Source organism: Chrysemys picta, chromosome 4 (assembly GCF_011386835.1).
Source record: "Chrysemys picta bellii isolate R12L10 chromosome 4, ASM1138683v2, whole genome shotgun sequence".
In the NCBI taxonomy this organism is placed as follows: domain Eukaryota; kingdom Metazoa; phylum Chordata; order Testudines; family Emydidae; genus Chrysemys; species Chrysemys picta.
In genome coordinates, this window is record NC_088794.1 from 27,969,631 (window position 1) to 27,986,886 (window position 17,256).

General features: G+C 40.8%; 1 protein-coding gene across 1 annotated transcript; it reads left to right on the forward strand.

Moving 5' to 3' along the window:
- The first annotated feature begins 2,000 nt into the window (after positions 1 to 2,000).
- Positions 2,001 to 16,276, forward strand: CIMAP1A (ciliary microtubule associated protein 1A). The gene is made up of 6 exons (XM_008176911.4): positions 2,001 to 2,109; positions 3,870 to 4,070; positions 4,498 to 4,599; positions 8,882 to 9,003; positions 10,701 to 10,838; positions 16,054 to 16,276. Exons 1-6 carry the CDS (start codon positions 2,001 to 2,003, stop codon positions 16,141 to 16,143), a joined length of 762 nt encoding a protein of 253 aa, XP_008175133.2. The 3' UTR covers positions 16,144 to 16,276.
- The last annotated feature ends 980 nt before the right edge of the window (positions 16,277 to 17,256 follow it).

Below are 17,256 nucleotides of genomic sequence, written 5' to 3' on the forward strand. Positions count from 1 at the left end.
AGTGAGCGGTTTTCTAGCAATTCCTTCTTACCATAGTGCCTAGGAGCCCAGGACCTCATTGTGAGAGAAGCTGTACAGACAGAGAACAGAAAGATAAGAGGCAACAGATAGATACAGACAAGCAGAGAAGAGTACAAGGAAACCATGCAATAATATTGGTCAGCATGAATAGGCAGTGGTCTCAGCATACTGGTGGGCTAACTGCTGTCAATTTTTTTGTAAGCATCAAGGCAAAGGAGAGTCAGGCTGGGTCTACACTACCCGCCTGAATCGGCGGGTAGAAATCGACCTCTCGGGGATCGATTTATCGCATCCCGTTGGGACGCGACAATCGATCCCCGAATCGACGCTCTTACTCCATCAGTGGAGGTGGGAGTAAGCGCCGTCGACGGGAAGCCGCAGAGGTCGATTTTGCCGCCGTCCTCACAGCGGGGTAAGTCGGCTGCGATACGTCGAATTCAGCTACGCTATTCACGTAGCTGAATTTGCATATCTTAAATCGACTCCCCCCTGTAGTGTAGATGTAGCCTAATACAGAGTAATTTGAACAGGGATAATAAGGTAGCTTACCTGAGGGCCGGACAGCCCAGTTATTCAAAAAGTGTCCTACAGATGAGAGCAGTGTAATCTAAAAAGTCCCATGACACCATGTGAGATAGGGAGATATATAGCTAAAGGAATGGAGGCAGAGGGCTAAGTGCACATACTAGTGAATAGGAGTGAAATCCTGGCCCCACTGAAGACAATGGCAAAAGTCCCATTGACTTCACTAAGGACAGGATTTCACTCCTACTATGTGTACAAGTTTAGGGATAGGCCCATAGCAGAAAATATTTCCTATCCGAGTAGAACAGAACTGCAGCCTGAGGGATTCTGGGCTCTGCTGAGATACTGGCTAATGAACAACCTGTAGGAGACCTGAGATTTTTATTAAATTCAAACTCTGACAAGAAAATCTTAGTGGCAAAGACACTGTGAGGGAGGATCCTACAATTGCTGAGGATACAGGATGTGAAGGTTACTAGCAGTGACCAAATAAAACCAGGATCTGCTTTATAACAATTATCTGATAGGGGAGAAAACCAGACCCTCTGAAATGTCAGAGGAGTCCTTGTTCTGGATTCAGGGATTTGCCCTGTCTACTGCATTGAAAAGATTCTTAATATCACAGGCATCAGGTTTCCTGTTCCTATTCCCTAGAGGATTCTCCCTCTGGTAAACATGACAAGTCACACTGATGGAAAACTCCTACAATTTCCCTTCCAACAGCTGTTTTAGTGCCTCAGTACCACCATGCTACTGGCAGCAGCAGACACCCAGATACCAAGAGGTTTCCAAGATACTCCTACTACAGTACTGATATGCTAGTAACTTCGTCAACACTTGCCCACTGTCCTATATCCATTGTCTCAATGGGTTTGCTTATACATTGGAGTTGACATGCTGGATCAGATTGTTGGTCCAGTGCATTTAGCTGAATACCTTGCCTCCATCAGGGCTAGCACCTGATGCTTCACAAGAATGCACACCCTCCCACATATTAGCCTATTGAGCATATTTCACCAGCCATTGTGCAGTGCTACCAATGAAGAAGGTCCTGATAGAATGCTTCACACCTTGATGTCTCCCTGCTCCTCACCATACCATAAACAGGGTAACGGGTATAAAAGAAAATGCAGATTAGCAAAACAGGTAGACCACTGAGTTTGAATGCGTTAGCATCAATGGTCTAAAGAAGCAAATAAACTAGGTATGTATTATATGAGCAGAGGTCCTTTATTCCTGATACAATGCAATCTATAAAACATTATGTCTCTCAGTTCCATTAACATGGAGACTGGATTCAGCAGATGAGGCTTCAGGTGTAGTACAATTACAGGGCCAGACTGAGAATTTTTCACTGAAATGCAAAAAAGAAATAGAATTTTGCTTCTTTAAGAGAATCCTGCTATTAACTTTTCTACTCTCCCTTTGTACAGGCTTTGTAACCAGCTCCCACCATGGGTGACAGCGCTTGGGTGGGGACCTGGAGGCCTCATCGTCCAAGGGGCCCAATAATGGCCCACTTTACCAGCCCAGGACCAAAGTACTCAATACAGGGGACAACAGGTAAAAGGACAGAAAGATATAGAGTTTCAAGAAACATAGTTGATAACATGAGTTAAACACACTAAATCCAGATCAGTTCAAACAATTCATTTAGTACAAACTCTCACATATTCTATTCAAATAATTCCACTTTCTCTGATGTGAAAGTTAATAAAACCCTCCTACGGGATGTCTGTATTAATTTTCATTATAACCTAGGAAATAGGACAGGGTGATTCTGCTTAGTACAGACTTATGCTGAACCATTTCAAATGATGTTTCCTTTACCATCAATCGTTATTTTAAATCTCTCTCTGGCGAGTAGATTTTGTCGGTAGGCTGGTAAATTTTCATGACATCACAAAGATGAACCAGAAACACGTTTCCTTGGAATAGAAATTACAAAAAGGAGAAGTTGTTGGGAAATTCATAAAGAATATCTCTGCTGTGCTTAACCTCACTGCCAACCACCTATGGCTGTAGCTCCCCAGAAAATTAGAGCAAGGTGTTAGATGTCTGACTGTGATGCAAATGACAGTCAGACATTTGTAAGAGGCAGCTTGACTCTTACATCACCTCTCACTTCTGCTGCTGCATACCTTTTGTCTTCCTCGTAATAAAGTGTCAATATTTAGCTAAGGAATTATATCACCATCTGAACTATTTGTATTATGCACATTTTTAAGGCATCGATCAATAAGAATATAAATTCAGAAGGAATTTTCAATATAGATTTTTAGAAATAATGTCACTAGGAAGTTGTTGTCACTCTCACTGGGAAGCTGCCATTTGAACAACTGTATTGTACTTCCCAGCAGCGGGACACATGGTAGGTAGCATCCCCATTAGAATGCTTTGGAAAACAAGGTTTAAAATTAGTGGTAAGTAATAAGTGTTCTTTACATTTGAGTTTGGGTGCTTTTTATTATTTTGGTTATTTTAAACAGCTGGTTGTTAAATAACCAAAGTATTTTGTAGTTCCAGAATTTGATTTAACAACAACTTTGGCATACTCTAATCACCAGTGTTTTCACATGGGAAAGTCAACCTTTTCAGTCGTACTAGGCATCACATTGTTAAGACCGAGTTTTCTTGTTTGATCCCAAATTATTTAAAACTAGTATTTCAAACTAATTTTGTTTGGGAGTTACTCTTCTGTGTAATTGGAAGTAATTTTTAGAATCTCTTATATTACAAGCTAGTTTGCAAGAAAATTCTCTTGGCTTCAGGGTATGTCTATGCTGGGAAAGGTACCAAAATAGCTATTCCAGAGTAATTATTCCAGGGATAGTTGTTTCAATATAAGCTCCAGAATCAGAGTGTCCACATGAGGGCTTGTACTGAAAGAACTATTGGAATAATTATTACCTGAATAGCTATTTTGGTAAGTTTTTTGAGGTAGACAAGCTTTAGTCTCTGTAATAAGAACAGCACAGTACAGCTCACTTTTGCAATCCATGGATGAAATCCTGGCCCCACTGAAATCAATGAGTTTTGCCATTTGTTAGTGATTCACCCCTTTTGTCCAGTGACAGAACTGCTCAGAAGGCGACAGCTTAGGCTTGGTTATAACAAGAGAGAAACCTCTGACATACCCATAAACTGAGATGAATGGGCAATAATAATGACCGTATGTCCATCTTACAAACCAAAAGTAAAGCCAGCGTCTTAGAAATGAATCTCATGGTCCAAAAGCTCTAAAACGACTTTAGCAACAAGACCCAAAGGGGAATTAAAATAAAACCTGACACATGCATATGAAATGTAGCCCTTCTTCCTAGGTTACCTGAAGCACAACCCCACCAAAAGGAAAGCCCCTGCCTACACTTTTAAGGGGGCAAGGCCTTTGCTCCGTGAAGCCTGTTCTCCGGGTCCTCGTTACTATGTGGAACCCGCAATGACCAGGAAGGGAAAGGAAGCTGCCCCAGCTTATACCATGTGTGGGCGCCCCAAGGTGAAAACTGAGGTCACACCTGGCCCAAGTGAGTAATATTTCTTTCAACCATTTATTCAAGGTGAGGATAATGTGCCTATGGGTGTCCTACATTAGGGGAATATAAACCACAGCAAAATGAGGTATAGATGTTTTCAAATGGAAAGTAACAGCTCCAGTATTTGAGGGTAGGATGTGGAAGGAACAACAACATGGGTGGTAGACTCAGGATTCAAGGAAGGGCAGTGCAGGGCCACAGGGCTGGGAGGAGGGGAACAGCAGTGCAGGGGGTGGGAGCAGGATGGAGGAGAACTGGCAAAGCAGGACGATGGGGATGGGATGTAGGGGGAAAATGGCCGTGCAGCATGATGTGGTTGGTTGGGACACTGCAATTTTGCACAGACTGAACCTACAGATCAAGCCACCTGTTTGGCATGAAAGGATCACTGTTGTTGCTTTGCTCATCTCTTGTCTAGGCGATTATTCACCAGAGAAGTCAAAAAAGCATGTTTATGAATCTGCTCCTGTGCACTCCATGTCATTCAGGACTAGGAGCTTCAGTGTAGACAGCACTCCAGGTAAAAATCCAACAACTAATAAAGGAAACCAATCTAGGAGTCCTGTAGTTGCCACCTGACCTAAAAGCCAGAAAGAAAGTGAAATTCCTGAGACTGACTCCACAGCAAAGTATTATAATGAAGGAAGAAAGCTTTGGTAATAGCATGTGTAGTTTGAACTTGGGGCTCTTAAAAGCCATGCATTAGAGATGGTCCTGAGCTTAATATGGTTGTCCTCTGCACTGGTTACAATATAGTTCCAATTTGTAGTGCAAATGGAACCTTAATAGTGTTCTGTAACTGGGCTTAAGACTTGCTCACATCCAAAGCTTTCGCTCAGTTACAGTACATGGTTAAGGACAGCCCTGTCTACACTAAAACAGAAATCATGTCTTAAACGAGTCAATGGACATGCATGTTATAACAAGACTGTATCCCATTTGTATTTGTAGTGGAGATGGGCTCTTAGAGACAATTTAACTGATTCAGTGTCAAAAGAGGTGAAAGTTGAAGAAACTAAATTCTTCCTCTCAATTAACAAGAGGCAATGGGGGACAGCAACCAACAGGAATATTTCCAGGGGAGGAAAAAAAAAATACTGAAAACACTCAATGCTCATGTGACAACTCTCAGAGTTACTAGACATTGATACCACAGCCAGGCAGCTTATGTCTCAAAATTGAGAAGAACTCCTTTGGCACAGAGGTATAAAAGCTCACTAGAAGTCAGTGTTACACCCAGACTTTGAGACATACTATCATCAAGATTAGTAGGCCAAAATATGATTAACTTTATTGTCCTATGTCTGTTTGAAATGCATATGCAATTCCTTTTACCTACACTTTAAATATCAGCAAATAATTAGCAGCACAACTATCAAAATCAATAGAGGTCATCACATGACAAACTCCATAATATGTCTTTAAAAAATGTCCCATTATATGAGTATAGTTTTGGAAAAATGTTTCAGTGTTCTTTTATGAAAAAATGTCTGAAAAACCCAGGTCGCTATAGATGCGTTAGGTTTACTTCATCAGCAAGAAAAGTATCAAACATGCAGAGATGAGACAGAAGAGATACAGCTTGATCAAAAATAGTGGCCATGGATCAATCATTTAGACAGATCCAAAACAACATAATACTTATTGTTGTACCACTTTCAGAGCAATGTCTACATATCATCACTATGCAACTGTTTCTCTATTACTTTTGGTTCTCTCAGATAGCTAACACCCGGTCTACAATCATAACAATGTTTGTGTGCCAACTGCAAAATAGATGTGCCCAAACCTTGTATAGTACAGTTTGGTTTTCTTTGCATAGACAGAACCCAAACATTACTGGGATAGCACCTAGGAGCCCCAGTCATGGAACAGGACCCCCTTGTGCTGAGTGCTGTACAAACAGAGAAAAAGGTTGTCACTTCCCCAAAAAGCTGACAATCTAAGTATAAGATGAGACACAACATGTGGACACAGACAGAATGAGGAGCACAAGGAAACGACATTAGTCGGCATGATAGTCATCACCTCAGCATACCATCTGTTATCACATTTTTGTGTGTGGACATAACAGTAAAGGAGAGTTTTAAAGGATGGATTTGAAGAAGGACAAAGAGGTGGCTTGGCAGATATTTACAGGGATCTCCTCAGGCATGATGGGCAGACTGGTAGGAAACACAAAATTGCTCGTTTGAAAATGTTACACGTGAGCATTAAAGGCTGGTATAATTGGCAAAACAGAGGCGGGCGTCGTTAGACATATCAATAGTGTATGAGAAATGATGGGTAGCGTGGAGAAAAGCCACAAACATCCTTGAAAGTGAAGACAAGTAGTTTGTGTTTCATGTGATGGAGAAGGGGGAGAAAGAGGACAGATGAAAAGAGAGAGGTGGCATGGACAAAGCCAGGAAAATGATCTGTACAACAGCAAAACATTATGATCGTATTATATGAACTACGTTACAACCTTGAAAAGATCCAAGTAAGTCCTGTTCACAGAGGCAAAAACCAAACCGCATTACAGCCCCATTAAGCCACAGCAGGTTTGTCATTTGTTGCCCCAATATAGTTGGGATTGTTGTGTAGATGGGACCTGAGATTTATGGTAGAACAATTTGTAATGATTACATAAAATTTGTAATAACTTCTCTTTAAATTGTATAATGTTTATTATTTTTCAATGTTATGTGAAGTACATCCTCTTATACCCAGAATAGTTATTGGGGGCAGCTTTAAAAGTGCCGCTCTACTCTCAAAAGCCACTATAGTGTCCCAGGGACTCCAGTGTAAATTAGATCAGCCCACAATTAATAGATGTGATTTTTTTTTTTAAAACTACTAGCCCCACAAACTCAGCCTGGGTTCTAAACTTCAAGCTGTATCCTTGGATGGAGCAGGCGGCTTTTTAATTCCATTGTTCTTTGAGTGATTGTTCACATGGATTCTACTCTTGGTGCACATGCATCCTATGTGTACGATCTCAGATTATTTTGCCCTGCAGTGTTTGCTGGAGCCGCACATGCACCCTCAGTTCCCTTGTGCCCCTAACCCAAGGGCATAAATCATAAGTGGTGAACCAGGTCCAAGAGTCTCTCATTTCCTTCTTATCTGTGGCAGTGAGAATGAACCCCCACTGTGTCCATCTGCTTCTCTGCAGCATCGTGTTTGTTTTGTTGCCCACAGGCAACACACCAAAAAGTTCTGATTTCAGTCAGGTTCTGGTTTTTAGGCACGCCTGTACTGACTGTTAAAAGAGCACCAATATTAGCCATTAAACCTGCAGACAGTATCTCTCTTTGTAATGATCCTTCAGCAACCAGTGCTTCTGTACAAGCAACCTTGAAACCATGTTCCTCAGTGCCCAGCACAGGTCCCTAGTGTGCTGGTACTCAAGGCATATATAGTACTTATATGATTTATCTCTGGCTCGGTACAATCTCCTCTCCTTGAGTGGCTGAGGATTCACCCAGCTACTGACACATCAGTACAGCAGGTAAAGGAGACAGCTCCAGTACCGACCTGACTTCCTATCCAGCACAGGAGAGCACAACAGAGCCAGGATGTTCCTGACAGTACAGCCCCTCCCTTGGAAGAAATGTACTCCTTTACTTCATCCCCATCAGGGCATAACAGGGACTCCTCTCCTATGCACACTCCTTCCACTGCTTTGGAAATGCCACCGGAGCCACGAAGAAACTCTAAGGAAGTATGTGTAAGGAACAGCAGGAAATGACCTAATGTTCATAGGGAAAATTGTTCCTGGTGCCACCTTCCCTAGTACCTATACTCATATCAGCCTGCGTGCTACCAGCCACATGGGGTAGGATAAATGACTCAGTGCCAGACTTCACTTGTGCTCCATGAAAGAGTATCTATTCAATAGACACCACATGCTCCCACAAAAAGTCCTCTCCCCATTCAACTACTGATAAGACCCAATCCAGGTATGCAAGGGGATACTCTGTTCTGCACATCTACCTACCAAGACATTAGCGATAAAAACCTTCACTTGTGGATGGAGGACTCGTCTAAATCACCCTCAGACTAAGGGCCCATGATGTCCCCAGGAAGCTCATCTTCACATAAACATCCTAGAGCTCAGCGCTATCTGCCTTCATGCAAAGTACACCTATCGCTACTCTAGGAATCTGTGATCCAAGTGCTGACAGACAACCCCACAGCTATTATGTCAACAGACAGGGGAGCAAGACTGTCTCCACTGTGGAGTTGGGTGCATTCCAGATCAAATCACACCAGTGGCACTGCGCCTTCCTGGCCCTCAAAACATCGTAGTAGATTGACTTAGCAGGTAGTTCTCAAACAACCAGGAGTGGTCTATCAAAGACTCAGTTCTGCAGAACATCTTTCACATGTGGCAATTCCCAGAAATAGATGTGTTTGCTACAGACCAGAGCAACAAAACATCAGGCATTAGGCTCCTGGACACTGGGATGAACATATACCTTTCTGCCAATTCCTAAGATACTGAGGGCTCTGAGAAAATTCAGGCAAGACACAGTAGTTGATGATGACACATCTTGAAGAACTGCAGTTAGTGTAAAGTAAGTAACCGTTCTTTTCTGTTTGTTTCATTCAGCATGCCAGCCTCACCACCCACGAGCACCAGCAGTTCAGACTCCAGATGCCTACCCTTATTCCAGTACAGAAAAGGGCCAGGGAATGTGAAAAAGAAATATCCCTCCTTCTCTCCAGCCTCTGTTGAAAGCCTCTCTCCCATATGATGCTCCCTCTAATCCCTGAGGATTCACACTGTACATAACTATCATGGTTCCCCCCTCCAGGTCCTGGCGCATACACTATCCCTCGGGTGATGGGACCCAACACAGTGGACAAAACTGCTAGCCCTTGTTATTCCATGAAATGGAAGAGTAAGCTTGGTCGCTTTGATGAAGATCTCCATAAGGTAAGCTGCTTTTCCATTTCCTTTCCAGCTGCTCTCATTGACAACCAGTGGTCAGTCACTGCCTCCAAGACTGAAGGCCTTTAAGCATTGGTGGGTTCTTTCCTAGTACTTGAAGAGATACAAGTGTTCTGCAGCATGAACAGATACAAGTGCTGCAGCTGAAGACTGGCAGCAAACATGGCTGTTCTTAGCAACTGAATCATTGGCAAGTCAGGGCTCTAACTGTATTTGCAGCAAATACCTGTCTAAGGGCTTCATCCAAAACCCATCAAAATCAATGGGAATCTTTCCAATGACTACCACAGTTTTCAGATCAGGCCTAGTTCTTGTGCTATGCCTAAGCACCATGTTGCCTGAACTCCATCCGGAAAAGGAGTTGGAACTGGGATGAGGACAAGAAATGTGTTAAGTAAGAGAAGTTCAGATATGAAGTTTCACATCAGGACACATATTGCAATATATTTTTTATGTTCTAGAGGAAAAATCTTTTGCTCCAATGTTATAGTTACTGAGTATTTTGACATCTTATTGTGCATCTGCAGTAGCAACATTTCAAACTCAAATTTCTCTGCCATCTCCAAAGAATTTTTCTTACTGAAATACCTACAGTGATCCATGTCCCCAGATAATAACTATGTGTAAAAAGAAGAACAGGAGTACTTGTGGCACCTTAGAGACTAACAAATTTATTAAAGCATAAGCTTTCGTGGACTACAGTCCATTCTATATGCATCCGAAGAAGTGGGCTGTAGTCCACGAAAGCTTATGCTTATGCTCTAATAAATTTGTTAGTCTCTAAGGTGCCACAAGTACTCCTGTTCTTCTTTTTGCGGATACAGACTAACACGGCTGCTACTCTGAAACCTATGTGTAAAAAGTCTTTCTAAAATACCCAGTAATAGTCATTAAAATGTCAACAATTGCCCGCAGTAAACACAGCAGCATCTGAAGGACCACAGCTTTCTTACAAAGGCAAATAATTGTTACGTCTAAGATGCTGCTGTGTGGTAAGAGTTGGAACATGATTTTTTTTTAAATGATTAGCATTGTGTTTTACAATGAGGGGTGTGGGAAAATAAAATTGACATCTTGCTCAAGCTTATTTTCTGGAAATAATGATCCCCCTAGGTAGAAGGCTGTAGCAACATTCCTAGTGCCACCTTCCAAACTAATCATCAGATTTCATGCCTATGATAACATCATACTAAGTGAAATAAGACTGTGTAGCTGAATACCATGGAATGTTACATATTTACAAACTGATTATTTTTGTATTAGATGAAAAATGATCATGTACAGATTCTTGCTAATTATCTAAAACCTACTGAAAACACTGGGCTTTTAAACAAATCTTTTACTATAAACCATATATAAAAGCCAATGAAGGTCACAGGTGCCTAACGTTTGCAGAGACAGAACAATGGCACTTTCATTTCAGTTTGAGCCATTGTCCCCTTGCAGTCTGTCAAAAGTGAAGTGGCTCAGGCTAATAAGATTTCAGACATCTAATGTAAACTTCTAAAGGACATGACACTGTTGAGAGGGGAAACTTGCCCTTCTGCAAAAAAACAAAAACAAAATAAAATAAAAAAATTGTTAGAATTAATTAATTGTTACAGATAAACCTTTGCTCCTCTCAAATTGGGGATATTGAATGTAGCCATTTTCAATGGATGATTCCATTGACTCTCTTACAGACCCCGGGTCCAGCTGCATATAAAAAGACAGACGTTGAGGTGTACAAAAAGAGAGCCCCCAAGTACAGCATGAGCTCCCGGACTAAGCCTGCAGGAACTGTTAGACATCCTGGACCAGGAGACTATTATCCCGGAAAGGTAAGGCAGAGAAATCTAGAGGGTAATTTACTTGAGTCAGAGGACAAAACAGACATAGGCAACAGGGCTGGTTTGTATTTAAACTCCTTGAATTGACAAGTCTTGATTTAGAGCTATCATGAAAACTTTTTCCAGCAGAGTTCAGCATATAAAAATCCAGATTCATATAGCAAGGACAAGATCCTTCAATATACCAATGCATTAAGATGAGTATTGGTAAGAAGGGACATCAATCTGCATGGAAGAGCTACAATTAATGTTTTAATTACTGCCCCGAAGAGCCCATGTTGGAACAAGTCAAAGTTAAATTTTAAAAAAACACATCCCAAAATATTAATGCATTATTGAGACAGATTAATTGTAGAGAGTCAAGAAACTGGACAGGTTTCTTTGAGAAATCCTTGTGCATATCAATTCCAGCAGGATCTTTCATTCCATCTGTTTGGGTATGTATTCATCAGATATCTGAGCTTACATGAGCACATATACAAAAGCACATGTACAAAAATACAAAATATTATATTTGTGCATCTGGGATTAAAGAAAAAGGTTTAAACAAATAGAACTCAATCATTTCACTGTCAGCTGCTGTTGTACGAGCATAAACTTGTATGATTGATATGTGGACTCAAAGACAAACCATAATGATTCTATTGCTGATTGAATTCTATCCAAGCACACACTTTGATGTCTCCTTGGATAACTGCGACCCCATTTTCTCAGATCCTGAGTAGTACACTGCTCAGTGTCCCCTGTAATGAAACGGCCACAACCATTCCCCATCACAGCTCTGAGATTCCACATATTTCTTATATCTTTCCAATTCTTTGGTCAACATGGAAAGATTCCCTTCACCCATACTCTTCACATTCCATGTGTCTACTCTGATCGTTCATTTACAAAGGTTCAAGTCACTCTTCCTTGGTGCAAACATCAGGTTTATCCTGAAGGATTTGGTACAGAATCATCATAGCTGCAACTGGTACTCTTAATGGCCAGAACCTCCTCCCCCAGTATAGTTTGTTGTGCTTTCTAACCTCGGGGTCTTGCCATCCAGCACCACATGGAGATTAATGTTTCGCCTTTGTTCTAGCATGGAAGTACAGAAGGTGGTTTCCTATGGACTCCCCTCTAGTTTTTAGCTGCTGTTGATTAAATACTTGATTGAACTTTTCCACCTTCCGATGGCACTTCCTCCAATAGGGTTCCATTACCCTCCCCAGGCACTCATCCAGCCAAAACACTGGCATGAAATGTGCCAAGTTACTTGAATGCCACTCTGCACCCAGCACCAGCCAGTTGGACTACTTTTTGTCTGGTCCCTACCCTTTGACTTGTCCAGCTTGGGTGGCTCTGTCAGGAGATAAAGCTCCTGCTGGCATAGTTATCAAGCTCATTGGAATATGCAAGCCTTCCCACCATGCCAAAGTGCAGTGCCCAGGGAAGGGTTCTATGAACGGTGAAGTTGGAAGTGTAAGCTCTCATGAAGCTTACTGAAACAATGTTTTTTGTTTACAAAATGAGAAAGGAAGACGTTTAGTTGAATTCTGCTGCTCTCATCACCTGGTCTTTACAAACACCATCTTCACCCATCACCGTACATATTTAAACACATAGAAGTCACCTGAAAGTATGTCAAAGAACCAAATTGTCTATGTAATGATACAGCAATGTTGGAGATAGAGCATCCAATGGATACAGACTGACTCCCAGTCTGCACTTGGGAGACCACCAACCGTTAGCCTCAAACATAAACTGAAAGAGATCAGATGTTCAGCAGGTCCGCTACATTTGGATCGGTTCAGAATCACCAAAAACTACATGACTTCTGTCCAAAATGGGTTTGAGGGATTGTCACAGGTAGAAGAGAACAACCTGAATAAACTTTGGAATAACATGAAAACTATCATGCTCAAAGCTGCCAAATTATACATTCTGAAAAGTAAGTGTCGCAGTGTACCACAGATGACTGAGAAATAGCTTGAGCAAGTGGAACAATAATGCAGAATGAAAAAGAATGTCTTAGAGACTTAAGAATGAAAGAGAGAGTAAAAGGAACTAAACAGATCCAAAGGCAGATTAGATGAGACAACAGTGAATACATCAGGGCAAAATGCATGGAACTTGCGAATCACAGAGAGAGTAATATAATACAAAAAATTTGTTCACAGAGATTAGACTTCTTACCAAAAAGTTTTCCCTGCAATTGAACATAACAAAAGATCATGATGGCAGAATCCTCACTGAAAGTGATATCAAATTCTGAAGGAGAGATTACTTTGCCAATCTTTATGGTTCATTAGAGCCACTCAGAATATAGGGCAACAAAGGAGAGAGTACAGAGCCAGAGCCATCAATCCCACAAGAGGAAGTGGTGTGTACTATTATGAAAATGAAGCCAGGGAAAACACCATGGGAAGGTAAAGTACCAGCAGAACTGTTTAAAGTGACTCGTGTGGAAAATTTCCAACCACGTATGGACGCCTAGAAATTGGCCAGACAACTAGATGAAAGGGAGTCTGTCTGCCATTACCAAAGAAAGGGGACATAACAGAGAATAACAATTGTATCCTCAGCCTGATATCACAATTGACCAAAGATTTGCCCCACCTAATCCACAATCGCATGAAGCAAATGACAGAAGCAGAACTACCACCACCACCACAACTTGTTTTCAGAGAGGAACAAGACACACGTGATCAAACTGTGAACGTCAGTCAGTCACATAATTGAAAAATGCAGGGAGTACAACCAACCATTGATCATGTGTTTCATGGACTACTCAAAAGTGTTCAATACTGTCCAAACTTGATCATCTTTGGAGGATAATGGCAGATTTGCAAGTCTCTACCTTCAACAACAGACGACACTGCTGCAGGCAATAGCTAGTGGTTTTCCACTGAGCTGTGCGCGAGACAAGGGTGTATTCTGTCCCAAACTTTTTCAAGAGGTATGCAGAATGAAACAAACCTGGAAGATTTTGATAAAGTGGAAGGAACTGGGATTTCCATTGGTGGACCCCCTCTTAACTGACCTTAGATATGCCAATGACAATACCTGTTGCTACAACCACTGGTGGAATGTAATGAATGCTGGAATCTGTAAAAAGTTAGTGAGGAACATAGACTATCCCTGAATACTGTAAAAATTAAGTGCATGTATGTTGACACGATTAACAAAAACAGGATGAAAGTGGACATCATGATTAATAGTTAAATTGTAGATGGTCTCCCTCACTAAAATTTAGAAAAAGCATGACATCTCAAAATGTATGAAAGTTTGATTGGTGAAAAGCTTAATTTTCTCAAGAGCGACCTATAGATGTGAATTACGGGTAATGAATGTTGGCAAGTAGATGAAAACTGAAGCCTTTGAGATTTGATGTTGGCAAAGATTCCTGCATATCTCCTGGATGGAAAATATGACAAATGCTTAAATTAGCAGCATTATTACAGAGAAGAAGACCATGTTGCTGGAAATCAACAGGTGTAAATTTATGTCCTATGGTCACATCAGGCACAGAGATGGAAATAATCTTGATAAAGTTATCCTGGAAGGAACGGTGGGAGGTCCTCATAATAGGGGACGACTGGGAAGGAGATGGAGGAACGGTATGTGGCAGATCAGTGAGAGGACAGCTGCTGAGTGTTCGAAGCTAGTGATGGATTGAGAAGGCTTCTGAAAAGTCTGCTGTAATGTAACCAATATTCAGACTTGAATAAATAGATTTTATTTACTTAAACAAATGCACAAATTTACACAAACATATTTGAAGAACAGCATCAAAATTAGTGCAGCTTTTCACCTGTATTGATTTTTTACAAATATATATCACATTTGCTTATATATAGAAGTGCCTGAAGTATCTTAAAGTGGCAGCTTTAGAAATTTACAAACTAGTTTGGGGATCATTTTAATCTGCCACTGCTGTCTCCTAATGATGAAATGTGGCAACTATTTTTACAGCATATAATATTGTATCAATGCAGAGTTTAGAAAAGTAAGTCAGAGATACTGTACCCTATTGAAACTGCAAGGAGGAAGGCAGAATTATCCCAGTTGGAAACGTGGCCAAGATACTGCAAATTGCAAACTGTTTCATAAAGTGCCAGTGGGATTTTTAATAACCACACAGAGAAAAGCCCTAGTTTAAGTTTCACCTGAAAGACGCACTTGGCAATTACTATATCACTCTGCCCTGTGCTGTGTCATCATAACACACACACACATCCCTTTCTTTCAATAATGCAAGTTATATGTACAAGGGGACATAATTAAGAATAATTAAAAATATTTCAGTTAGAAGCCTGCTCAAGATGGAATATAGGATTGGAAGTATTTTGAAATTTGGGCAAGTACCAATGCAGCCTACAACTTCACAGCTCATCCCTAATACTAATTGTGTGTGTGTGTGTGTGTGTGTGTGTGGGGGGGGGGGGGGGGGGGGAGAGGGAAGGGGGTATTAAATAAAAAACAAAACTGTTTTAAAAGGGACCATTGAAATAAGAGATATTGAATAGATTTTACACCAATATTCCTAAAATACTCATCTCTGGTCTAAGAAAAAAGCACAGGAACTCTTAACCCAAATGGCAGTAATGTCAAAAGTTATTATAGAAACAACTGATTAGAGAGTGTTGGAATAAAAATATCAACTTAATGGGTACAGTTAAATGCATTCTAGCAACAATAAAAGGAGAGAGGCATAAAGTGGACAAGGTGGGATCTATAGGAGTATCTGGGTAAGTAAACCTCACAAACTATTAACATTTATGAGAAATCTATTTCATAAAGAAACTGATGCAGGGTGTGGTGCATACAGAAGGAACAAGGCTACTTATCTAAGGGAAGAAGCTGCACTTTCAGACTGCCAACATCAAAGGTCAAACACCACCAGACACCCCTCCTCTCATTAGGAAATGTTGTAACATCTAACCCGGAGTTCAGAGAAGCTGATTGCTCTTCAACCATTCTAATCTGGCTGTATGATCAAGACAGTCTGTGCACCAACCTGCCCCTTCAGTTACAAACTTTCTTTTCACTGATAGGAATCTAGTAAAAGGGGTGTGTGTGTGTGAGACAATAGGTGACCTGGAGTGTCCAGATCTTGTACTTGATTGGGGAGGTCATGTAGCATAGAAAGTAGAAACTAACAAACCTGATGCTAGTTAATGGTGAATATCCTGATGTGTTGTATTTACTTTTCCATCTCCAGATAACACTGACCAAGCCTTGTGCCCCAGTTGTTACCTTTGGAATCCGACACTCTGAGTATACAATGCCTTTGATAGTGGATGTCTATTGACCTTCACGCAAGCCGCCTTACAGAAACTACATTTATTTTTCTATATCATGTTGCTTTATGTTTTAAAGCTGCCAGTTTTTATACAAGTTCTTATAATTAACAATCATCTATCTTCAAACAAGTAATAAGTTTCTACAAGTTCTAGCACTAAAGGATGACGAATATTCAGAAAATGATCACTTGCAATAATTTAACTTGCCTCTGGCTATGAAGAAATTTTCCATATCCCCCCTTAATGAAGAGGACATGCTGAAGCTAGCAGTATTACACTGGCGTGTGGATCTTGTTGTATCCACCTGCTGAGAGTCTGAACCCTGGCACTAGTGCATTGCAGCATCTGGATCCTGTGTTCCAGAAACTGGGAATTCACAACTGTATACATAAAGAGTCACTCAATTTTGTACTATTGAGCTATTTTGTTGTTTGTTTACTCCTGTGATGACCCTCACTGTATGTGTCATTTATCCCTTTTATTGTGTTCTATTGTAGTATCACCATGTAAAGAAAATAAATCAGGGAGTCAGTATTTATCATGTCAAAGTAGCTGAATACTTCAATCTACCTTTAGATGGAGTTACAGACTAAAGTTTAAAGGGATACTGTGTGGTTAAAACAAGTTTTTACATGTGTTACATCTTTAGCTTATTAAAACAAAACTTTAAAAAATTAAATGGGCTTTTCATCACTCATTCCTAGTTTACATTTTCCTCTTCACTAATCTTGGATAATGGGGATGGGGAGCAGATGATTAGAACCACTTCTGCTTCTCAAGCCTTAGCAAAATATTGCGATTTTAGAATTGCTAGAAAATGTTAAAATCCTAAATTAAAAAAAAAATTTCATTAAATTTAAGAACAAAGTTTCATTAGAATTTTTTAAAACAAAGTAAGCCTAGATTGCCAAACAACATTCCCTTAACCTAGGAGAAGCGCTGTTCTTGCTCTCTCAGCTGCTGTATGCCGGATGGCTGTGAACATGCAGCGCCTTGCAAGGTCCACATGCAGGCCAACCATAACTGCAGGCTGCACTCAGGAAGCATAGGAACTATTCCAGAGAAGCATACTGCCCTAAAGAGGAGGTGGACGACCTATGGACACCCTGCAGCTACACATC

What these genes read in the sequence shown, in the direction of transcription:
- CIMAP1A (XM_008176911.4), top strand. Translation starts at nt 2,001, where the DNA reads ATGGGTGACAGCGCTTGGGTGGGGACCTGGAGGCCTCATCGTCCAAGG. An exon ending in CAGTGTAGACAGCACTCCAG is followed by an intron (nt 4,600 to 8,881) that starts GTAAAAATCCAA and finishes TCCCCCCTCCAG; the next exon opens with GTCCTGGCGCATACACTATC. An exon ending in GAGACTATTATCCCGGAAAG is followed by an intron (nt 10,839 to 16,053) that starts GTAAGGCAGAGA and finishes TTCCATCTCCAG; the next exon opens with ATAACACTGACCAAGCCTTG.